General features: G+C 43.7%; 1 protein-coding gene across 2 annotated transcripts in view; it reads right to left on the bottom strand.

The window, feature by feature from the left end:
* Nucleotides 1–18,798, bottom strand: part of EGLN1 (egl-9 family hypoxia inducible factor 1) — a 56,344-nt gene extending 37,546 nt beyond the window's left edge. The window contains exons 1-2 of one of the 2 annotated variants that reach the window (XM_082854252.1): nt 18,274–18,697; nt 17,647–18,108 (exon numbers count right to left, since the gene is read on the bottom strand). In XM_082854252.1, the coding sequence (XP_082710378.1) occupies nt 17,647–18,108; nt 18,274–18,588 (777 nt within the window). In that variant the 5' untranslated portion in view covers nt 18,589–18,697. Of the gene's footprint in view, nt 1–17,646 lie in introns of both variants that reach the window. The other variant, XM_082854253.1, reaches the window with a different exon arrangement.
* Between the last annotated feature and the right edge of the window lie 6,788 nt (nt 18,799–25,586).

Here is a 25,586-nt window from a genome sequence, read left to right as displayed (position 1 = left end):
ATAATAGTATCTACCCCTCATATGGTTGTTGTGAGAACTAAACAAGATAATCTGGGTAGAAGGAATACTTATAATAGTGGTTGGTACATAATAAGCATTGAGTAAATGTTAGCAATATAAGTATATAAAATTCTTCAACCCAGCAATTCTACTTCAAGAAATTTTTCTCATAAAAACCTTACTAAAGGGCTTCCCTGGTGGCGCAGTGGTTGGCAGTCCGCCTGCCAGTGCAGAGGACACGGGTTCGAGCCCTGGTCCGGGAGGATCCCACATGCCGCGGAGCGGCTAAGCCTGTGCGCCACAACTGCCGAGCCTGCGCTCTAGAGCCCGTGAGCCACAGCTGAAGCCCAAGTGCCTAGAGCCTGTGCTCCGCAACAAGAGAAGCCACCGCAATGAGAAGCCTACGCACTGCAGCAAAGAGTGGTCCCCACTCGCTGCAACTAGAGAGGGCCTGCATGCAGCAGCGAAGACCCAACGCAGCCAAAAATAAATAAATAAATAATTTTTTTTAAAAAAAAAAAACCTTACTAAAATGCACAAGATTCACCTTCAAGAATATCCGATGCAGAATTATTTGTCAGAGCAAAAAAGTAGAAATAACCCAAACTTCCAACACAAGGAGCTGAATAATTTATGGTACGCTCTTTCACTGAGCACAGTGCTTCTGAGATTCATTCACATTGTTGAATAAAAGAGTAGTTCATTTTATTGCTGAAGAGTATCCCACTGTATGATGTACCATATTTTATTTATCTAGTCACCGGATGATGGACATTTGGGTTGTTTCCTATTTTTGAGGAAATGAGTAATACTCAAGTCTTTATCGGGACATGTTTTTATTTCTCTTAGTAGATACTTAGGAGTAGAATACTTAAGATACTTAGGGGCATATGATGAGTCTATATGTATTTAACTTTCTGGGCAGTGGCTGACCTGTTTCCCAAAGTAACCGTACGACTCTGCATCCCCACAAGTGATGAAGGAATGTATCAGCGTGTAAGGATTCCAGTTGTTCCACATCCTTGCCCAAAAGGTGGTATTGTCAGTATGCTAAATTTTAGCCATTTTAGCGTATATACGGTGGTTTTTCATTGTGCTTTTAATTTTCATTTCCCTAATAACCAATGATGTTGAGAATCTTTTCACGTACATGGTCATTCACATATCTTCTTTTGTGAAATATCTGTTCAAATCTTTTGCCCTTTTTTCTGTTGGGTTGTTTCCCTTCTTATTATTGAGTTAGAAGAAAGCTTTCTATATTCCAGATAAAAGTCTTTTGTCAGATATGTTTTGCAAATATTTTCTCCTAAAAGGGTCTTTTTTTTAATGGTGTTTTTCAGTAAGCAAAATGCTTTAATGTTTAAAGTCCAATTTGTCTTTTTTTTTTTTCCTTCATCGTTCATCCTTTTTTCTTTGGTCCTAAGAAATCTTTGCCTATCTTAAGATCATAAAAATCTCTTCTTTTTTTTAAAAAATGTTTATGGTTTTAGGCCTTATATTTAGGTCAGTGATCCACTCTGAATTAATTTCTTCTGTATGAAGTGAGGTAAGGGTCATGTTTACTTTTTCCATATAGATATCCACCTATTCCAAAACCATTTATTTAAAAATAAAATAAAAAACTATCCTGCAATGAATTAGCTTAGTCTCTGTAAACAAACAAACAAAAATAAAAACTCAATTGATGTTTTGAACGTGGGTCTATTTCTGGATTCTTATTCCTGCCCATTGACCTCTACGTCTATATCTTTTTTTTTTTTTTTTTTTTTGCAGTACACAGGCCTCTCACTGTTGCGGCCTCTCCCGTTGCGGAGCACAGGCTCCGGATGCGCAGGCTCAGCGGCCATGGCTCACGGGCCCAGCCGCTCCGCGGCATGTGGGATCCTCCCGGACCGGGGCACGAACCCGTGTCCCCTGCATCAGCAGGCGAACTCTTCAACCACTGCGCCATCAGGGAAGCCCTCTATTACTTCCTTGACATTATTTAGGAATGTGTTTTTCAATTTCTGCATATATGGGATTTGCAAGATTTCTTCCTATTATTTACTTCTAATTTAATTCCACTGTGGTCTGAGAACGGCCTCTAAATGATTTCAGTCCTTTAAGTCCATTGAGACCTGTTTTATGGCTCAGCATAGGGTCTATTCCCCATGTGTGCTTCCAAAAAGTGTATTTTATTCTGTTATTTCGAGGAGCGTTCAACAGATGTCAATTAGGTCAAGTTGGTTGACAGTGTTCAAATCTTTCATACACCCTTGTTGATTTTCTGCCTGCTTCGTTCTAACAATTACTGGAACGAAGTACTGAAATCTCTACCTGTAATTTTTAATTTGTCTATTGCCCCTTCCTATTCTGTCAGTTTTGGCTTCATGGATTTTGAAGCATTGGATTATTTTTATTATCAGAAAACATATAAAGTCACAAACAAAGGAGCAATCTCTCTTCCCATATGTAAGATCTTTACAGTTAACATATACATGCAATTCCCAAGCTGAAAAGATAGCAAGCACGAAAATTACCACGTATATAATCTATATTATTAAAAGTATTGTATAATTCAAAGAAATTACTCTTCCATATCTCGATAGCATATATTTCTGTAAGAAAAATACAGATATGGATACATGTAGTTTAACTTCGCTTTCCTCTCAATTCTTTATTTTCAAATAAGCTTTATTTTCTTTGTAAACAACTAAAATAATTTTGTCCCGTGTCAACATAAAAAAGCTACTTCCTATAATATGTAAGTAGAGTAGTTCACATCTTACTGGTTCCAATTGTTAAAAATGACCAATTTTAGGAAAAATGTGGAAGCTACAAGCAATTTCTTATATCAAGGACAACGTGAGCTTCTTAAAATGCATTTTTCACTAGAATCACAACTATTATTATTATGAATTGAATTCAACAGTGCAGACACCAAAGGAATGCTATGAAATGGTAACAGCCACAAGATGATACTACTAAGAGTAAAAAAGACATAAAGCATGACTGAACAGTAGCTAACCCCAAACATCCCCCCATTATTTTAGGGAAGGAAGAATTAACCTCTCAGATTTTGTTTTAAAAGCCTATTAACTTATAGCCTACATGGCAAATAAGGTAAATACTAATATCAACAAATCACCAAACAATCTAATCTATGTTTATATCAATAAAAACTATAAAATAAGTATAAACTCATTTGTGTGAGATTTGATCTGATCATTTTATAGGTACTAGCTCATCTGTATACACAACTAGCTCTTAAAAGTAATTAACGTCCAAAGGTTTCAATTTTTTAAATGCACCTTAAATAATTCAATTCATGATTATAAATAAAATATTTATTGCCATTTGACTTGATTCCGCTAAAGGGGAGAACATGGAGGGAGAAAGAGCCTTTGATCAGGGTGTCCCTCGGACTGAGTTATTTCACTACCCATGATGTAACACAACTTCTGAAATTCAGTTCAAGGTGCCCTTATCAACTGACCAGTTTCTTTTTTCACAGTGCCAAGGCTATGTACCAACCGCCTAAGCAACAACAGATTCCTCTTAATTAAAAACAAGGTTCTGGTATTGCGTTAAAAGCAAGTTAAGAATTCTTCATCTAAAACTGAACTTAACCAACACAACAAACGGGGGCAAAGGTGGGGAGTTAAGGACTGCCAGGGCCGAGGCCTAGTGATTTGAAAGGGCACTGAGGAGAGCCAGAATCACCTTTTTGAAAAGCTTCTTACAATAATCAATTATTCAACATATCGTCTGTTAACCAGGCCAACGTCACCCCCATCTCAGAGCCGAGGAGAGTGGGAGGGGCGCTGAGCGTTGTGCTCAGAGCTCGGAGAGGCCGACGGCACGCATCCGAAGTACTGCCAGCAGGTCCTACTCCCACCCCTGGCTCTGTCAACAATGGCCCCTGACTCCAGACACTCCTGAGATAAAGAAACACCTGCAAGAATCTTTACATCAAAGAACAACGTCACAGTTATACGCGACACCAAAGCACAGATCCTGAGATGCGCAAGATGGACAAATTATTCTTACACGTATTAAAAATGTTTTCTACCAAAACTACCAAGAGATCCTTCATGTCTAACAGTTACAGCAACTATTTTTAATAAAAACAAAACCAACCAATATGAATTCTAGTTTCATTTTTGTTTTAAAGGCACTCCCCCCGCTCCCCCCCAGCCCTGATGCTCTCTTATTACCAAGGTTTTCATTTTTAAAAAAATTCAGATGAATCTTACTGAAATGTCAGTTACAAGTTAAAAACAAAAAAAAAGCAAAATACACACGCACGCATGAGCGTGTACAGTGGCAGCAGGAAACAAGACGGTGCAATGGGAAAGGGGAGAAGAGAAAGAATCAGCGTCCAGCGTTATCTATTGGTGATAAAGGATCTCCGTCTTTTATGGCAAAACTGCACATCTAGAATTCTAAAGCAAGGATAACCTAGCAGACGTACTTGCAGAGGTGTGCCCTCTGGGAAGGCATTCTCCCTAAGGTCATGGTTTCCATCCTGGTACACAACAGTTAACTTTGTTTTGTTACATAGCCAGCTTGTACAAGGCAGACATCTTTCAAAAGTCTGCACACCTACACCACTAGATTTAAGTTATAATATATATCCTTTATCTGGGTCTCCATAACTTAAATTGACTACTGTCATGGGGGGAAAAAATTCAAAGCAGAGTTCTGTGGACATGGGGCAAGAACAGCAACTGAATAAATGTAGAAACCTCACTCAACCATAACCAGACACGAAAAGGAAAGGGGGAGACACGAAAAGCTTAAAATGTTTTAGTTTTGTTCTGTTCCTTAGAACTCTTCTCATAACAGGGGTTCTTACTGTACGGTCTATGGATGGGCTTTAGTATAAGCAAAACATGCATGTATGTTCATTTTTAGGGCGAGAAGGTGCATGGCTACAATTAGATTCCTAAAGGGGTCCAGATGCAAAACAAAGTTATGAACCACAAGTGTATATAACTACCTTGAAACAAAAAGTGTAAGCTATGGGAGAGGGGTGCTATTTTATTATCATATGTGATTTTTAGCCAAAATTTTCTTCGTTGAAGAAATTTGATTCCAAATACTCTGGACTGTAACAACCCAAAACTGCGCCCATTCTTTGCACATAAATTATCTGTGGTAAATATTAAATCTCAAGCTACTTTCCTCCAACTAAAAAACTGTTCTCAGAGAATGAAAACACATTTTAAATACCAAAATCAAGCAAAGCTGGAACGTGAAATTCTTTTTAAACATAAAAATATAAATGTAAATACAACTCCTTCAATGTGATCTAAAATTTTGACTAAATTACCAAATACTAAAACCAAATCAAAACTATGATAATTTTGCTCTTGAAAAATTTTAACTTTGCACGTCAATCCCATGGTATAGAAAACGCTGAGCTTTGTGTCAGCTTGCTAGGCACAAGCTTCTCTCCTGGGTCACAGAGAAGAGTATGTAAGAGGTCACTTTCAACATCGTGTCTATTATGCACCTTTGTTTTGAAGTGACACATGTTCCCTGGGGATTCTCACTGGTGGGGATGAGGGAGGTAAGACATACATGCACTCTGCCCGCGAGATTCATGGATGTGCAGGCTTCTACCACAATGCATAACCTACCAACCGACCGTGGGCCAAGGCCATGGCTAAAACTTCATTTCACTTTCAGACCTTTCTCCCAGTACTTGGGAGTTAAAAATAGTTTAGGCCATGTTGGCCTGGGTTATTTTTATCTGGAAAATAGGGACTGGAAATAGCATAGTAAGCATAGAAAGGAGAGTTGACCACAATAGGATGAAAATGCTCACAGACTTTCAAAAAGTCTTACTGTAGTTTTAGAAAATGGATAGAAAGAGGGGAAGCAGAGGTGAGGTACACGGCAGGTTGGTTGAGGGCAATTCACTAAGTGTTAGCATATGAATAATAAATAACCAGAACAACAAAAGGTGCTTTGTGTAAGACCAAAGAGTATATAATACAGCTCCCCCTGCTCTTATAACTTTCTGGAGAAGATACTTCAGGAATAAAAGATATACAAAATTTTTGAGAAAAGAGAGATCAATGGAGGTTCAGAGTTCAGGGAGATACGGGGGATGGGACTTAAAAGCTAGATGCTAAGGGACGCATAACATCTGAATCCTGGGAGCATAAACCAGTCAAAGAACTCACAGACGTGTTGGGAGGAGTGAGAAGCGAAGCAAAAAGGCAGAAAATAGTCTGGCTGAAATAGTGGCTGTATTTCAAAGAGGGGTAGCAAATAAGGGTGGATAGGTGGGGTGGGCCTAAGTAGCTGGGGAGCATTAAGTGCCTAGGAATCAAATTGTATCCTTTAAATAAACCTCAGAAGACTTTTGAGTAAGATTTTTATAAGTGTTAGTAAATTTATATTAGATAGATGTAGGTGGTACATGGAGAATGAATTAAATAATAATATTGTATAACAGTCCAGGTATAAAGTGATTAAAAATCTCAATTAGGGGGCTTCCCTGGTGGCGCAGTGGTCGAGAGTCCACCTGCCGATGCAGGGGACACGGGTTCGTGCCCCGGTCCGGGAGGATCCCACATGCCGCGGAGCAGCTGGGCCCGTGAGCCATGGCCACTGAGCCTGCGCGTCCGGAGCCTGTGCTCCGCAACGGGAGGGGCCACAACAAGTGAGAGGCCCGCGTACCGCAAAAAAAAAATCTCAATTAGGGTGGTACCGTGAAAATCCAAATATAATACTGAGTGCCCAATGCAAGAAGCTGAGTATATCAGCATGAGTAAGACAGGGGTCTTATCCTAATGTGGCTCACAATTAGTGAAGGAAACCCACCACTGTCGAAAGTGTTCCATCAGTGATAAGAAGGGCCACAGCAACTGACAGGACAGAGGTATAATTCTGCCTAGAAGAACTGGGGCAAGAAGTAGGCTGGGGAAACCTCCCTACTACCTTTCTACACAGAAATGCAGAGGTAGAAATGCAGAGAGAGAGAAGATGAATGCAGTTCAAGGAACCTGCAAGTAGGCTCCAGTGGCTGCAGCAGAAAGTACACGATGGGAAATGAAACATTCCTTAAAAAAAAATCTGTATGGCATACCAAGACTTGAAGGGGAAACATATTTTTCAAGCAGCAGAATGATATGATCTGTGTTTTAGAAAGATAACACGAGAGGCAATGGATAGACTGGATTGGAAAGGAAAGATACAAAAAGAAAAAAAGTAGGCTTTTCTAATGATCTAGGACAGAGAGAAAGATGAGTTTCTTAGGAAAGTGTAAATGGCAATGAGGAACAAGACACAGGAAATAATTTTTAAGTGAGTAAAATTTACATACGGATAAAGGAAAGAATGTTACTCTAAAACATCATGCTTTTTCAGACTTGAAGACTTTCACTGGACTTATTCCACTGAAATGAACTCACCCATCGGAAGTCTGTCTAAATAACTGCTTCTTCAAGGACACCTTTCCGGGCTTCCCTGGTGGTGCAGTGGTTGAGAGTCCGCCTGCCGATGCAGGGGACGCAGGTTCGTGCTCCGGTCCGGGAAGATCCCACATGCCGTGGAGCGGCTGGGCCCGTGAGCCATGGCCACTGAGCCTGCGCGTCCGGAGCCTGTGCTCCGCAACGGGAGAGGCCACAACAGTGACAGGCCCGTGTACCGCAAAAAAAAAAAAAAAAAGGACACCTTTCCTGGCTTGCAGACCAACCTAGGTCTCCTCTAACATGCTCCCATGGTCTCCAGTACATCTCATGAACATCCATCACACATGGAACTGCAGGTTCAGTGTTATCTTCCCCTCAGACAATAAAACTTGGGAAGGGCAGAGAGAATTACCTTGACCTGGGCATCGTGGTACTCTCAATGCCTAGCATTGATCCGGGCATATATTAGACACCACAAATAGTTGTTGAAAAAATAAATGGGTTTTGCAAACAGGTTCAGTTTTAAACCTGTTCTCCCATCAGAGAGCCCCACCAACCCTGATCCCCTCCAAGAGGAGACTTCAGTCTTAACCACGCTGGGTTTGCAGTACTTGTAGAACATCCAAGCGGAGCCGTCCATCAGTCCTTTGCAGATGCCGGGGTCAGAGACGGTCAAGGCGTCTTGAACAAAGCCCAACAGCTGAAGCCACGGCTGCTCCCCTTCTCCTCCTCCTGCTATTACAGTTACAGCTAAAACTAAATGAACACTGATAATCTGCTGGGCATTTCTGATGTATCTCACCTATCTCTGAACAAACCTTATTGAATTAGGTGCCATTATTAACTCCTAATATACTGATGAGAAAGCGATACTTTAATTGTTAGGAAATTTGCCTAAAATCAGAGAGCAATTAAGTAGCAGAACAAGAGCTTGAACACCGGCAACCTAGCTCAAGAACTTGTGCTTCCTCCAGCACATAAGATCACCCAGGGAGAAAAAGATATAGACCAGAGCAAAAGGAGAAAACAAACCACAGATCATTAAAACTATCACTTCAGGGCTTCCCTGGTGGCGCAGTGGTTGAGAATCCGCCTGCCAATGCAGGGCACACGGGTTCGAGCCCCGGTCCAGGAAGATCCCACATGCCGCGGAGCAACTAGGGCCCGCGAGCCACAGCTACTGAGCCTGCGCGCCTAGAGCCCGCGCGCCACAACTCCTGAAGCCTCCGCGCCTAGAGCCCGTGCTCCGCAACAAGAGAAGCTGCTGCAACGAGAAGCCAGCGCACCACAACGAAGAGCTGCCCCCGCTCGCCACAACTAGAGAAAGCTGGCGTGCAGCAACGAAGACACAATGCAGCCAAAAATAAATAAAATAAAAATAAATTAAAAAAAACACCAGTATCACTTCAGGGGCAAACACTATAAAGGAAGAAGCAATTTAAGAAATGGTATTCACACCCCTGTGTAATTACTTCCCCTTGAGTGTGAAATGAACCTAGTGACTTTATCTAACCAAAAAAATACAGCACAGGTGATGGGATGTCACATCTGTGGTTAAGTTACAAAAGTCTGGGACTTCAGTCTCGACAGAGGATTCTTTACTGCCTTTCTGATTCGCATACTTTGATGAAGCAAGCTGCTGTGCTGGAGAGGCCCACGTGGCAAGGAACTGAGGTCCTCAGTCCAACAGCCCACGAGAAACTGAATGCTGCTGATAGCCACTGAGTGAGCCTAGAAGCAGATCCTTCCCCATTTGAGCCTCTGGAGGAGACCACCGCCCCTGGCTGACGCCTTGACTGCAGCCTTGTGAGAGGCAGCGAAGCAGAAGATGCCGCTAGGCTGTGTCCAGGTTCCCGATCTACAGAAACTGAAATAATAAATGGGTGTTATTTTAAGTCACTACGTTTTGGTACAACTTGTTACATTGCTACATAGCAACAGATAACTAATATAAGCTGAGAAGAAAAGTCTAGAAATATAGATGCTTCAAGTTCCCCCACATGTGTCTTCTCACAGTGCTGAGCAGAAAGCTAAGAACTGAGCTTCAAGAAAAAACCACAGTTAGAAGCTGAGAAAATAAGGAAAATTCTGACAAATATACTGAGCAAACAACACTTGAAAGGCTCAGATCCAGGCTAGTAAATGAGTGATCAAAGATTCTAGAGGTGGGGTGGTCAATAGTGCTACTGAAGCAGCACGAAGACCTGGCCTACGGGGGGAAATCACACAATTTTCTAATTAAAAAGTAACTTTCAAGGCTGTATTTCAGAGAAGTAATGCTAACAGAAGTCAGTGGAAGACATAATAGAAGGTAAAAAATGCCTAGAGATAGAATAAAGGATAATTACTGACAAAACTATGGACTCAGAACCTCTAGTTACCATCTACAGGTGAGAGTACCAATATTAATGAGAAAAAATTCAGATGCGGTCAATCTTTTCATACCCCAAACTCCTGATTAGACTCTTTCAATTAACTGGCCAGATCTGACATTTCCCATGTATACAAAAATCAGGCTGAAACTGATGTTGTTTGCATTAAGTTGAGATTATAAGGTTCCTCAATTCTATAGCTCAAGTCTGACCTTTCAGGTTTTAATTTTTTTTAATCATTTCATATAGAGTATTTTAATGTTTACCCATACTTCTGTGACCCTCCCTTACCCTAAAGTCAAAAGCAAGGTTTCCTATGCTTAAAAGGCCTGGGCACTATATTATAATTCTAACCCTATCACTTCCCATCTGATAGGTGGTACTTTTATTTCTAATTCCAGGGTCAGGCTCCGCATCAAGTGGATGAGAGTTGTATTTCTCTGCTATCTTTTCGGATCCCTAAAGTATCATACACTTCCCCCTTCTTTTCCTACTAAGCTATCACAGAGTTGTTTGCATCTATATGTCAGGAATTATTTTTGATATTTTATGGTCATTCTACCTCTTCTCAATTTTCTACAATAGCTTTAACTTCCAACAGCATGTTTAAACAAAGATGTTCTATTTCTAATTTTATTTTGAAATTTAATCTAAATCTATGCTTGTCTCTCATGTTGAGCCATTCAATTTTCTCCAGTGTTTCCCTAAATTTCAGAATCTGTGTAATTCTTTTTACATGGATTTGTATCTACAAGCCATCTTAAGTGAGCAGTTCATGTAAGAGAGCACAGACCTACTTGTTGACAGCACCAGAAGTTCAGCAAGATGTCCTGCAGTACTTCCCGCAGGCAGCCCCAGGGGCAGAGCTGATGAGAGCATACTGTGCAAAGAAGCCATAAAGCCTCTGGAGAAGAAAGGATGGCGCTGCGAGGTCAACAGCAGGAGCAGCAAACACGGCCAATTTGAAGGAATGTGGACAAGCAGAGCATGGAACTTTTCTCCTCTGGACTGAGCTGCGAAGTAAGTGTCAACAATCTGCTCTAAATGGAAACTGAAAGAGCGGGGCCAGAGGAGAAAAGCAGGAGGGTTGGAGCAAGATGAAATAAGAATTATCTCCTTCCAGTTGCTCAAGCCAAAAACCAAGAGACATTCTCAACTCCTTCCTTTCTCGCATTCCTCCGACTAATCCATCAGCAAATCTCACTGACTCTACTTTCAAAATATATCCAGAATCCAACTAGTTCTCCACAGGTCTGCAGCTACTGCTCTAATGTGAGCCACCACCTCCCAGGGCCAAGGCTGCTGGAAGAATTTCCTACCTGGTGCCCCTGCTTCCACCCTACTCCCGCACAGCAGCCACAGAGATCTCCTAGAACAAGCTCTCCAGGGGCCTCCTGTGTCACCTAGGATACAACCCAGGGCTCCTGCCGCGGCTCACAGGCGAAATCCGACATGAACTGACCTCACATCCCCACCCCTGCTTTACTGACCCCATCGCCTACCACTCTCGCTCGGTCCCTCCCCTCTGCTCCGCTAGAGACGCAGTGGCCTCCTCCTTGCTGTGTTCTGAACACACCAAGCACATCCCACGTCAGGGCCGCTGTGTGTGCTATTTAATACCTCTACTTGGACTGTTCTTCCCCCACGTACCTCTATAACCCAGGCCCTCACTTCATTCAAGCCTCTACATGAAAATCGTACTACTTTACCAAGCCTGTGTAAAAGAAAACCCCCCGGTCACTCTGTTCTTACCTTGTTTATTTTTTTGTCTTAATATTTACCACCTAATGTGTCATGCACTTACTCATACATCTCTTTATTAACTGTCTCTCCCCGCCCCTCACCTGCCTCAAGTGGAATTTAAGCTCCCTGAGAATGGGGGCATTTTTGTTCTCGTTGTTCAGGTATTCCTAGCTCCTAGGACAGTACCTGTGCATGCAAAGTACTCACTTCATGTCATTTGTTGAATCAACGAACGAATGAAAAGACTAACAAAACAAGACTCAGAGAACACGGTAAGGAGAAGCCAAGAGTGCATGCATTTTGCTTTGATGAAGAAACGGGGTTTGGGGCACTGAATAAAGAAAACGAGAAATCCAAACCCAAGAAAACTTTCCGGTGATTTCAGCGAGCAAACAGAGGGTACAGATACTATCCAAGCTCTTCAGAAATAAAACTGTGGCTTGGTTCTGGAAAAATGTGATAATGAAGCACAAAACATTCCAATAAAGATGGCAGAACAATTCAGAGTCTGGGCTAAGAAATACAGGTGTGAAATAAACCATTTTAAGGGAAGACTTTGGTTAATCATCTGTCAGTTTTTTTGGTTGTTTCTCTGTTTTGTTCTTTAGAATAGAAAGTTTTGAGCTGGAACAGAAACAGTCAAAGACAAGCCATGAATATGGTTCAAATAATCATCTGAATGCCATCCTGTGGTCACAAACAATGTTTCAGGTGCAGAAACAAGCGCATAGTGGAAAAGGAGGTAGAATGCAAATGCAGCACTAAAATGCATCTATGAAACACTGATCAAGAATGTGTGCAAATGAAAGGGAGACTGAAACATTTGGTGTTGCTTTAAAAGCCTAAAGAGAAAAATTAAATAAAAACAACTAAGCTGATAACATCAATCCAAAAGCATAATGGGAAGGCACAGGCTTCAGAGAACATGCTAGAAGATGAACAAAGACAGACTTCATGCCTGATGGGGGAAAGGGGGGAAAGGAAAACAGAGAATAAACATTTAAATCAGAAACACAGAGCAGAAAGACAGTTCCAACTAAGGAAATAAGAGAGAGTGGGCCTGCTTCAGGGAAAATGGCTTCAACAACAGAGGAAAAAAGGAGGTAAATAAAGAACATCTAGGGAAATTAGGGAGGAATTATCGAAAGGAGGAAAATTTAAACTAGAATGTCAGATAAGCCAAACTGTAGAGTGACAGGAGTAAAAGGGAGAAGAAAAGGAATTCATAAATGTTCAAGTGTAGCCTCAAAAATGGCATAAAAGACACCAAAATTAGTTAAGTGGGAACACGTGATTTTTACACGCGCTGCAGCATTAAGGTGCAGATATAAGAATGAAGTAAATCACTAACCAGCTCTCTGACCTTGAACAAGGCACTTAACCTCTCTGGGACTTATTTCCTCTGTTAAAAAAAAAAAGTGTGTGAGTGTGTGTGTGTGTGTGTGAGAGTGTGTGTGTGAGAGTGTGTGTGTGTGTGTGTGTGTGTGTGTAGTCAAAAATGGGTGATCATTCTAAAGTCTTTTTTCCTCTAGCTTATTAAAGAGGAAAAGCACAGGACTCTTTTAAAGAAAGAAATCAGAAAAGTAGAAAATTTTCTAAATGAGAAGAGTAAGTTAAGGACACTTTTGCATAGTGCTTTACAATTTAAAAAGTGCCTTTACATGCAAGGTTATATACATTCGTCACAGCAAGCCTGAGAGACAGAAAAGGCAGGCATCATTTAACACCATTTTCCAAATGGAATAACTGAGGCTCAGAAAGCTTAAGCAACTGGCTCAAGGACACGGAAACAGTGGCAGATCCAGAATCCAAGCCAGGTTTCACAGCAGGACAAAGTCCACTATCTTTCTACGTTCAGATGCTCTCCTCCTGCGTGACTAAGGTTTTGCAGGAAATTTTTGTGGCTTATTAGGCGGTAGATAAGGGAAGAGCTATAAACATTTCTGAAAAACCAACAACCTGTTAATTTAAACTAAAATTCCTTTAGAATTAAAGAAGTTACCACATATGTAAACTACACGTACACTAATTCACCGTACAAAATGTTTTCCTACAAAGTTGAACTTGGTTGTCACAACCTATTAAGACTACTCTTTCAGTCCACTTGCTTCTCTTTTAAAACAGTAAAGCGCTATACAAAACTGCTACTATGGAAGTTGTAATATTTTCAGCCTTTCTGAATACAGAATAATTGACTTTGATCTCGAACTCTGACGTAGCTATTAAAACATTAAACAAGCTGCTTCAATTAGGACATCCTGGGAGCCAAGAGTATAGAGAAAGTGGCAGAAGTAGATTGAGAAGGCAGTTTCGTTTGGTTTTGTTTGTAACATCTAAGAGGACTGACACCACATCTCTATGGTAGTGATAATAAAGGATCAGTTCTTTCCTTATCCTACCCTTTGCTCTAAAAGCCATAATCAGCTAGAGCTGCCCAATTAACTGCGGGACTGGTGAAAAATCTCAGGAATAGAATCTGCTGCTTATTGGTCTTATTTTATCGCTCCTTCTCTTTATGTACATTTTAACTGAACAGAGTAAGTTTTAGACAAAATTCCAAAAACATGTATATGATTCTACTAGTTTTATTGTAACAGGCAAACGTTTTCCTTCAGAGTGGTTAAGAAACTCCAACTGAGGGCTTCCCTGGTGGCGCGGTGGTTAAGAATCCGCCTGCCAACGCAGGGGACACGCGTTTGAGCCCCGGTCCGGGAAGATCCCACATGCCAGAGCAACCAAGCCCGTGCACCACAACTACTGAGCCTACGCTCTAGAGCCCGCGAGTCACAACTACTGAGCCCACGTGCCACAACTACTGAAGCCCGTGCGCCTAGAGCCTGTGCTCTGCAACAAGAGTAGCCCCCGCTCCCCTGCACGCAGCAACGAAGAACCAACACAGCCAAAAATAAATAAATAAAACAAATAAATTAAAAAAAAAGAAACTCCAACTGAACAGCTGCACATTTTCCCAGGATCTGCACTCCTCTGCATTCTTCTTCCTCTACCCCAAGTAAAGGCACCTATGATTTCTTACAGCCCACACAAAGCTACTCCTCACAAATCAGCAGGCCGTGACTCCTTCCTCTTGGACATCGCTGCAAGTCTTCTTGATGGAAGAAAGGGTGTGAGAAAGGATAAAGGATCAAAGAGCAGTTTAAGGGCAAAAAGGGGGAAAATCCCAAAAAAGGACCAGAGAAAGTGGAAACTGGAGCTCAGTGGCCACGATCATGTTCCTGTTTTTTTCCTGTATTTCTTCATCTTTCCCTTGTAGTTCCTCTTTTAAAGTAGCTGGACAAACAGTGGCCAGATAAGCGTGCTGGCAGCAGAAATTTGGGAGAAATCCAAGAATATACTGAACGAGCCACAGCCAATTATAAATTATATATCATCTGATTATCAGGCCCTGACATGCACAAAGACCAAACAGAATAGACAGTGTAAATGAAGAACATCAAATCTCGGTCTGAAAGCCTGAATTTAAGTCCTGGCACGCTGCAGGATTTCCAACAAGCGACCTTTCCTGAGGCTCACTTTCCTCATCTGTAAACAGGGATAATACACCAACAACCTAAATATTTTACAGAGTTGCTGTGAAAATCTATGTGAGAAAAATACCACACGTTTGAGGCAAGTACCTTTTAAAATCACTACAATGTCGTAAAGGATAATAAAACCCTCAACTGAAGACCCTCTCTGCCATCACATATAGTACCCATATTCTGCCTCTCTTAGGAGTATAAGCATGATCCAGGCAGATAAATTTAACTGGCTTTTCAGTCACTATCTGAAACAAACATTGTAATAAAAGAAGTTTCTACAGTCCAAAGATAAACTACAATTATTCACATACAAGGCTAATGCTCTCACTGTCAACAAAGTATGTGTATCAAATCTTAGTCCCAGTAGCGTGCTAAGTAATCTACATCTTCTCACTTAATATCCTACCCACATCCAGTGTAGTAGAAAAAGCACAGGGCTTGATAGCTGAATGACCCTAAGTTTGAATCCCAGCTAGGGTATCGTAAGTGGTAGGCCTTAGCCAAGTCGGAGCTAAAATATCCCCACATGTACAGTAAGAATAATGCTACCGATTTCATAGGATTAAAATTACTGTGACCATGTCTGTATTGAGCCTAACCTGGTGCCTAGCACACTGAGGTTGCTCAGTATATGGTGGCTGGTAATCTGACTGCCTTTCCATTCCCCCAAAGCAATCATCTTTAGTTTCTTTTAGGAATGCTTAAACTACACAATCAAACAAGATTACCAAAACCTCTCTCAACCAAGAAGTACAATGAAAGGGATTCCCTAAAACCATTCACAGATCCTGAAATTGTGTCCCTAAAATTAACGTAAGCATAAGATCAAACGCTAAAGAGTTTAAAATCCATCCTTCCTTCACATGATCTGTGTAGTCAGGTGATCTAGAACCTCAACGGCCCTTCAACCACTGGCACTCCTGAGGAAAGAGGTGGCTATTCTCTAACAGCCTCCCCATTAGGAGGCCCTTTGGTAAGAGCTAGGCTGACTGCTGTCCCTTCCCCGAGAAGGGCAGTTAAAAACGGGAAGATAGGAGAGAAGAGGATTTAGCTTAACTTGGAAAGCTAAATTAAGGAAAGCAGAGCAAGGAAGATTCAGGACATTATCTTCTTCACCTGAAGCTTGTGCCCCAACTATATACATACTTCGGTCAGTCTTGTACAGTTACATTAATGTGCCTTCAAGCTTTTTCAAGCCTTCCTTCCTCTACGGTTTATGGCTATATTCAGATTTGACCTATAACAAATTTTAAAAATATATATGTATATAAATGAGAATTGCATTAAAGACCGAAGCTGGCGTTTAATCAGGCTCTTTTTTTCTTCCAGCTTAGTGTTAAGCAAGTGTTCACCTTTTTTGGCGACCATATGATATTAAGACACGCGCCTTCATCCAGCAACGAAGCAGCAATGCATAAATTAGACTTTACATTGTCTTCTCCCACCAAATTTCCCGTTTAGAACTTTCCTCATTGCGTACGCCTAGCCTTTTGGGCAGTCTGAGAGTCACACATAATGACTGTCAAAACAGATGGTCTGACACACACAAAAGAACTACTGGGAAGAGTCAGTGTCTGTGTACAAACACCCACGTGTGATAATCTCCTCAACAATCTCCTCAAACTCACAAAATCAGACAGAGATTGATGATGGAGGAGGGTGGAGTAGGGTGGCCTGGAGTGGAGCTGGATACAAAGAAAAGATTAAGATCTGGGGAGTGAAATGGAAAAGAACCACAAGAGAGTACAGAGAAGGAGAGTCTATCATCTACCATACTGAGGAGGGAAGAGCGATCAGACTAGGTAGGAACGGAAGAATCTGTTGGGGAACGACTACAATAGTCAAGAGAAAACAAAGATTTCACCAAACCGAGACTTAAGAGTGAGCCAATTCCATGGGGTTTTTGTTTTTTTTCCAGGAAGCTACAAAACAGTTCTTTTTCAACAGCGGGATTATACTAACAAAAGCAAATAAAGGAAACCTATGCTAAAAATGTAACCTACCTACACTGAGCGGTCTGAAAACGGAAATACTTCTTCCCCCGTTTAGCAGTGGGTTTCAAAACAGCAGGGACAAGGGAGAGGGATGAGAGCTGTAAGAGGGGGAGGGGAACAGGCAGGCTCTTCCTGAACGTAAGGAAAGGAGCCTTCGGCCTAAATGCTTATTTTACATGTACCTTTCTGTGGTCAGCTGGCAGGTTCCTCACTGAACACAACATTCGACTGTGGAAGTCGGAAGCTGATGAGAGGTTCAAAGCCCTCGGGGAATTTAAGAGCCGCTGCAAACACAAGGCTGATGCAGAACCAGCACTTGCTTCGGGTAGCACTCTAATAATCCCCGTCGGGCGCCTAGAGCTCCAGCGAGGTTTGACCCGACTCACTGTGCAAGGGAAAAAAGAAAACTGCAAAGTTCAAGGAAGAGCCTAAGTTTAGCCAGAAGACCTTGCAATCAGACGCAGAAGTGTGTGAGCCGGCAGGAGGTGGATGCTATCCGTTTGCTCCACCGGGTGCTGCACAAGAAGGAAATCCCTTTTACACACAGACACCGCGTTCCCTCGCCCCGCGCCCACTCCCGGCACACACTTACTTTCGTCCGGCCATTGATCTTGTAGTTGCCCAGCTTCCCGTTACAGTGGCGGATCAGGTCGTCCATGCTGCTCATGAGCAGCCCGATGGTTTCGCAGCCGGGCTCCTTGCCCTCGATCCAGGTGATCTTATCGCCTCGGATGTCCTTGGACGAGTCGCTCTTCTGGCTGACCAGCTGCCCGTCCGTGAACTTGCCGGTGTCGTGCAGGGCGCGCACCTCGTCGCCGATCTGCTGCCCGGTCTCCTTGCCCAGGAAGTCGTCCACCACGCAGATGCCGTGCTTGTTCATGCAGGGCACGATGTACTCCAGCGCCAGCTTCAGCGCCGGCAGCGGCTTCGTCTGCCCGTTGGGCCGCAGGCCCCCGCCGTGGCTCAGCGCCTCGCCCGGCGCGCTGCTCGGCGGGTACAGGTTCGCCTTCTCCTGGTACAGCGACGAGCGGGCCAGCGGCTCCTCCTTCGCGGGCTCCGCCTCGGCGGCGGCGGCCGCCGCCGCCGCCGCCGCCGAGCCCTGGCCGCCGGGCGCCGCGCGAGGCGGGGACGCGGCCACCACGGGGTCGGCCGCCGGCTTGGCCTTCGCCTTCGCCATCGCCGCGTCTCCGGCGGCCCGCGGGCCCGCGGCCTCGGCGACGGCGGCGGCGGCGGCTCTGTCCCGGCGCGGCGCCGCCTTCCTGGCCTCCCTGGCCCCGGCCCCGGCGGCCCTGGGCGGCGGCGCGGGGCCGGGATGCTGGGGCTGGCCCGCTCCGGGGGCGAGGGCGCCCTCGCCGCCCTGGCACACGAGCTTGTGCTTCTTCCAGTCCTGGCGCTGGTGCTCCTTGCTGCAGTAGAAGGAGCTGCGGCAGCGGCTGCAGCGCAGCAGGTTCTCCATCTTCCCGCACAGCTCGCAGTACTGCCGGTCTCGCTCGCTCGGGCTCGGCCCGCCGGGCCCGCCGCTGTCATTGGCCATGGCGGCGGCGGCGGCAGCGGCGGCGGTGGAGGCGGCGGCCGAGCAGGAGGGGTGGCGGCCGGACGGCCTCGCCTGGGGCCGGGGAGCGGGAGGAGCGGCAAGGGCCGTCACTGCGCCATGCACCCGCCGCCCCTCGCCTCGGGAGGCCAGCGCCCCGCGCCCTCGGCCGGGCCGCTTCCTCGTCCTCCGGTCCCGCCGCGCGGCGCCGGCCGCCGCCTCAACGCCTCATCGCCGCGGAGGGCTGAGGGAGCGCGGCCTGCGCGGCGGACGGCGACCTCCGCTCGGGCACGCAGGCCCGGCGCGCGAGACCCGCCGCCTCGGCCGCCGCCGCCTCAGCGTCCCAGGCGGGCCGGCTCGGCCCGCGGAGCAGCGCAGGGCGTGCGGGCGCCACTCGCTCTGCGCGCTCTGCACGTACACCACGGCCCCGCGGCGACCCGGGCGGGCGGCGCGCGAGGGCGGGGGGCGGGGCAGGACGAGGGGTGGGCCGAGGGGGGCGGTGGCCGCGCGCTCGCGCTCGGGCGCGGGCGGCGCCCGGGCCGCCTCCGCTCTCCCGCACTCGGCCGGCTGGGCCTCGGAGCTCGGTCTGGCGCCCTCGGCGCCCACGCCAACTGCGTCCGGGGCAGGCCCGGGACGCTGCCGCGGTCCGCCCGGGGACGCCGAGGGGCAGACCCGAGAGCGGCGGAAGGGAGGGGGCCGCGCCGTCGCCGCCGGGCCCGCGCCCCGGGCGGTACCGACACCTGCTGGGCAGAGCGCGGCCGCGAGGTCGCCGCGGAGCTGGGCGGCCTTAATATGGCTGCTGTTTGTGCGCGGCCGACTGGGTGTGTTCCAGGCGCGCTCCAGACTACGTTGCAAGGTGGCTGCTGCCACCGTCGTGTTGCATCGGAGGAAACGGAAATTCAGAGAAGTAAAGTAACTTGCCCAAGGTCACGCAGAACTGGGACGGAACCCAGAAACCAGACTCTAGGATTCCAAGGCTCCTTTTTCCATTACGCCAATTCAGCCTGTATTTCAGGAAGGCCCGAAATGGTTAAAAACAAAACTAAGTATTCCTGCGGTCAGTCCAAGCCCCTGTGCCCCGTTTGAGCCAAATTTAAAGGTACTGAAATTCGATGCATTTTTTTTTTTTTTTTTTACCATTTTTAAATCCTGTGAAATCTTGCGGAGTTTAAACCCTCGTGAAAAAATGTTTGGCTACCTAGTCGACTAAGTTAATCAAGGCTCATTTCAGGGTCCACATTCAGGCACTTGAGCTCAAACTGCTGGAACTGCTCCTGAGAAGTGGATCTGGCCGGGGCGCGGGGCGAAGGGAGGGCAAATGGGCATTACTGCATTAACGACTTTTAAGTTTAAACAGAAGTATCTCTTATTATTAGAATTTGTGCTATGCTGATGAGTACAATTCTTTCTTTTATAGTACATAAAAACCTTACCAGAAATAGGCCAAGGGTGTTTCTTTCCGCCCTGCTATTTATTTTTGGAATAAAAAGGGCTGTGACTGCGATGTTCACCATCTTTATTGAGCACCTGCTAATGTGGGAAATGCTGTGCTGGGCTTGTGTACCATCTGAATAGACTGCAGGTAACTTCAGCAGTCCTTGAGATGTTAGCCTTCCAGACTAACAGCACAAGAGCTGAAATGTGTAAGGTTAAAAGCAGAATAATATAGGTACTTATAAACCACTTTGTAAAATATTTTTTAAAAAACTAGCCTGAATCCAAAAACTCTTCATCAACTACACAGCACTTAAAACTGTCATTAAATTCTGCCATATAAATAAACAGTACCCTGGGGATCCAATCTGGTGAAAGAGGACAGTAATTCCAATTAGCTTGGCCTTTGGAAGACAGATAAGTTCCGTGCAGGGGGCGGACGTGTAAACAAATAATGACAACCTAGAGCTCAGAGTAAATGCCCTAAGAGAGGGTGGATAGGATGGGATGGGAAAAAAGAAAAAGGAATTGCTAGCCCTGCGCATTGCACTAATCAAGATTTCAAATCGATTAATTTAGAAAGTCTTAAAAATGGCTTAAAAAGTTAGCTTTTAAAACGTTTTGACATATGTAAATTATAAAAGTAAAATATAATTTCAATACAAGTGAAATCTGACTTCCTTGGCCTCCTTTTGCTGTAGTAATGATAACTGATTCTTAAGTATTCTCAAGTTTGCTAGGGAACACTCATTCTACAAACACTTGATTCTTCTAAATTTAGTCATTTGTAGATATTAAAAGTAGTCCAGCAATATCTTTAAGAATTACTATTTAGGTCTGCGGCATGCAAAGAAGTGTATTTACATCTCTCTATGCTTTTTTCATGTATTTTCATTGATATCTACCTAAAAGATTAGATGTCCGTATCAAAACCTTTATTAGCTTTCATTTTGTTCCAATTAAGTATACAAAATCACAAACTTAACATGTGTATCTTGAAAATACTTAGTCAAATGTGACACTTTCAAATTTTTCATGAATAGAACAAATATAAAATGTTGTTTCAAATACTTCCAAAGATCTATGATTTCAGAATTTTCACTTATTCAGGTTTAATAACCTGTGAACTCATTCCAAATTAGTGAGGTTTCACCAAACCATCTGCTGACCATGCAATAGCCAGTGAATGACAAGTTCACCAGGGAGATTCTAGAACTCCACCGGCATGTAACTGTTGTCATTTATTCAAATGTTATAGAGAAGATCCACACTGTCATGCAGGAATTTATCTTATAAACACAGGGTACTTACTATTATGTACCAATCTCTGTTCTAAGCATTTTACAAATATTATCTCATTTAATCTTTACAATCACCATGAGGTGGGTACCATTATTATGTCCATTTATAGAAAATGAAACAAGAGTAAAGCAATGAGATGAGTAGCAGTAGGAGTGTTACCTAATACTTTGGGGAGAACAAAGGCTTGTGTCTCCCAAAGCCAGTAATTAGTACAACTTTTTCTCTGCCCCGAACCTAATGAAGATCAACTGTTCTAAAACCTGAAGGATGAATTCAAGGAAAGGTGCTGTCATCTCCATATCACACCAACTTGGAGGAAAGCTAATTGTCCACCTCTTTCACTTTCCTTTGTTCTTCTGGCAATGTTTACTTAAACTATAAAGCAGTAACCACTATGAACTGATGAGAGACTTACAAAAAAATGAGGCAAAATTGAGATTAAATGCAAAGGACAGAATTAAATGAGGAAATGAATTTAGAAATGAATGTGTCGAGTCTTGAGGAAAGCCCAGTGAACAGGCTTTGCCTTCAAGAGACTAACCCTATTTCTCCTTTAAAAATGTTTAAAATGCACAAGAGAGTGTCTTTTCTGCTCATGAAATCACACATCTGATTGTTAACTAATGACCTCTTGTTTCCCCATCTGTGACAATCTTGTTTTAATACATTACAGAGAACAGAAAAATCACAAGTACAACATAGGCATCCCACCAAGATAAACAGGAAGACAATCTTCAAGTTCTGGGAAAAGCAACTAAAAATTTGAGCCATTTTCTAACTATAGTATCGGGACACGCACAAGTAGGTGTCTTGGAAAACAGCACCTGCTCTCTTCTGTACTGGGTGTTCTGCCAGATGCACACATGCGCTGTGCTTCCCCACATACGTCGAACCAGGTTTACTGTCTACCAAGGTGGTTTCCTTATGAAAATAAAATATTTAAATAGACTTTGTATATATTCAGGAAAATTTATCTATCACCCACTTTATCAGCTTATGATTTAAAAGTTACCCACTAATCCAGTTAAAAATTGATCATCTCAAGAAATATAACATGAAACTTTAGAATCATTCCTCATTATAATGATTATTTATTTACATAATGTATATAAATATAATGGGTTAATATAATTACACTATGAGTTGTTTTTTGTTGTCATTGTTAACAAACATTACCTTAATGTTGAACCCACTTTTAATGTAGTCCCAATTAGTAACTTATACCAACCCAGGTTAAAGACAGCTCAATTTTTTCTGTAACTCTTTTTTGTGGGGAAAGGTAAGCATACACAAAGATAGAGATGGTAGTATAATCAACCTCAGCCCTGATTAGGTCAATAATTATCAACTTCAACAATTATCAACATTTTTATGTTCTTGTGCCCCCCCATTTTGCCTTTTCTTTTTATTTTCCTTTTTTTTTTTTTTTTGCTGCAGGATCTTGGTTTCCCGACCAGGGGATTGAACCCGGGCCCATGGCAGTGAAAGTGCGGAGTCCTAACCACTGGACCGCCAGGGAATTCCCTCCGTTTTGCCTTTTTTTTTTTTTTTGCCTTTTTTTAAATTTATTTTTTATTGAGTTATAATTGACATATAACATTTTATTCATTTTAGGTGTACAACATAATGATTTGATATATGTATATTTTATGAAACAATTACCATAGGAAGTTTAGTTAACATTCATCACCTCACACAGTCTTTTTTCCTTGTGATGAGAACTTTTAAGATCTTCTCTCTTAGCAACTTTTTTTAAAATTAATTAATTTATTTATTTATTTATTTTTGGCTCCGTTGGGTCTTCGTTGCTGCGCGTGGGCTTTCTCTAGTTGTGGTGAGCGGGGTCTGTTCTTCGTTGCGGCAGGCAGGCTTTTCATTGCGGTGGCTTCTAGGCGCGCAGGCTTCAGTAGTTGTGGCATGTGTGCTCAGTAGTTGTGGCTCGTGGGCTCTAGAGCGCAGGTTCGGTAGCTGTGGCGCATGGGCTTAGTTGCTCCGCGGCATGTGGGATCTTCCCGGACCAGGGATTGAACCCGTGTCCCTTGCACTGACAGGCGGATTCTTAACCACTGCTCCACCAGGGAAGCCCCTCTCTTAGCAACTTTTAAACCTGCAATACAGTATTGTTAACTATAGTCACTCTTCTGTACATTAGGTCTCCCAGACTTACGTATAACTGAAAGTTCGCACCTTTGGACCGTTTCACCACCCCCTCTACCCACTGCCTCTGGCAACCACTAATCTATTCTTGGTATCTATGAGTCAGTTTTTTTATTTTCGTCCTTTAGAAACCACGTGTAGGTGTGATCATACAGCATTTGTCTTTCTCTGTCTGACTTATTTCACTCAGCATAATGCCCTTGAGGTTCATCCATGTTGTCGCAAAAGGCAAGATGTACTTCATTTTTGTGGATGAATAATATTCACATATCTATACATATATATGTATACACCACATTTTCTTTATCCATTTATCTATCAATGGTCATTTAGGCTGCTTCCATAACTTGGTAATTTTAAGTAATGTTGCAATGAACGTGGTGGTGCAGATATCTTTTCCACTTAGTGTTCTCATTTTCTTCAGGTAAATGCCCAGAAGTGGAATTGCTGGATCATATGGTAGTTCTATTTTTAATTTTTTTTTTTTTTTTTTTTTTTTTTTTTTGCGGTACGCGGGCCTCTCGCTGTTGTGGCCTCTCCCATTGTGGAGCATAGCCTCCGGACATGCAGGCTCAGCGGCCGTGGCTCACGGGCCCAGCCACTCCGCGGCATGTGGGATCCTCCCGGGCCGGGGCACGAACCCTTGTCCCCTGCATTAGCAGGCGGACTCTCAACCACTGCGCCACCAGGGAAGCCCTATTTTTAATTTTTTGAGGAACCTCCATACCGTTTTTCACAGTGGCTGCACCAATTTATACTCCCATCAACATTGCACAAAGGGTTCTCTTTTGACCATATCCTCACCAACACTTATTTCTTGTCTTTTTGATAATAGCCATTCTAACAGGTGTGAGGTGATATGGTGGTTTTGATTTACATTTCCCTGATGGTTAGTGATGTTGAGCACCTATTCATGTACCTGTTGACCATCTGTATGTCTTCTTTGGGAAAACGTCTATTCAGATCCTCTGCCCACTTTTTCATTGAATTGTTTGTTCTTTTTCTGTAATACATATAGTATACCAGATATATGATTTGCAAATATTTTCTCCCTTTCTCTAGAATGCTTTTTATTTTGCTGATGGCTTCTTTTGCTGTACAGATCGTTTTAGTTTGATGTCGTCCCACGTGTTATTTTGCTTCTGTTGCCTTTGCTTTTGGTGTCAAATCCAAAAAATCATTGCCAAGACAGATGTCAAAGAGCTTCACCCCTATGTTTTCTTCCAAGAGTTTTATGGTTTCAGGTCTTACGTTCAAGTTTTCAATCCATTTTGAGCTGAGTTTTGGTGTGGTGTAACATAGTGGTCCAGTTTCATTCTTTTGTATGTGACTGTCTAGTTTTCCCAACACCATGTATTGAAGAGACTATCCTCTTCCCATTATATTCTTGGCTCCTTTGTCATAAATTAATTGACCATATATGTGTGGATTTATTTCTAGGCTGTCTATTCTGTTCCCTTGATCTATGTGTCTTTTTTACTTTTCCCCAGTTCAATAGCATTCTCATTACTTTTGCTTTGAACTCTTTATCAGATAAATTATTTATCTCTGCTTCATTAAGGTTTTTTCAGGGGGTTTTTATTTCTTTTTCTTTTCTTTGTCTTCTCATTCTGTTTAACTTTGTCTGTATGAAATTAGGTGAAACAGTTACCTATCTGGTCTTGAAGGTGTGCCCTGTGTGTGAGTGTCCCTGTGCGGTTTGCACGTGTCCAGTGGCTTTGGTGGAAGAGCTGGATTTGAAGTGAGCAGGGCTGCATATGTCGCGGTGGTGTGCTGGCAGTGTTTGCCACGTAGGAGGTAAGGCTGGGGTTGGGGGGGCTAAAGCCAGAACTACGTGCAAGCCAGGGCTTCTGCTGTGCTCAGTGGTCATCACAGCCCTCTCAGATGTGAGGCCAGGAGCAGGTGCCCTGAGGGAGTTAGGTTTTTCCTGGGGGGTCAATGGTGGTCTCCACCTTGATTTGGGATGCGGCTGAGGCCTGAGGGCTTAGGGCTGCACTTCTGTGCTGGTTTCCCTTTTTCCCTGGTGTGCAAGCCTTGGTTGGAGGCTGGGTTGGGGCCTGAGGAGTTGCTGCCTCACCACTGGGCTGGCCCCATCCTCTCCCAAGTGT

Source organism: Leucopleurus acutus (genome assembly GCF_964270905.1).
Source record: "Leucopleurus acutus genome assembly, chromosome: 14".
NCBI classification, from domain to species: domain Eukaryota; kingdom Metazoa; phylum Chordata; class Mammalia; order Artiodactyla; family Delphinidae; genus Leucopleurus; species Leucopleurus acutus.
The sequence above is the reverse complement of the archived record's forward strand: the minus strand, read 5'-3'. Positions and strand labels throughout refer to the sequence as shown.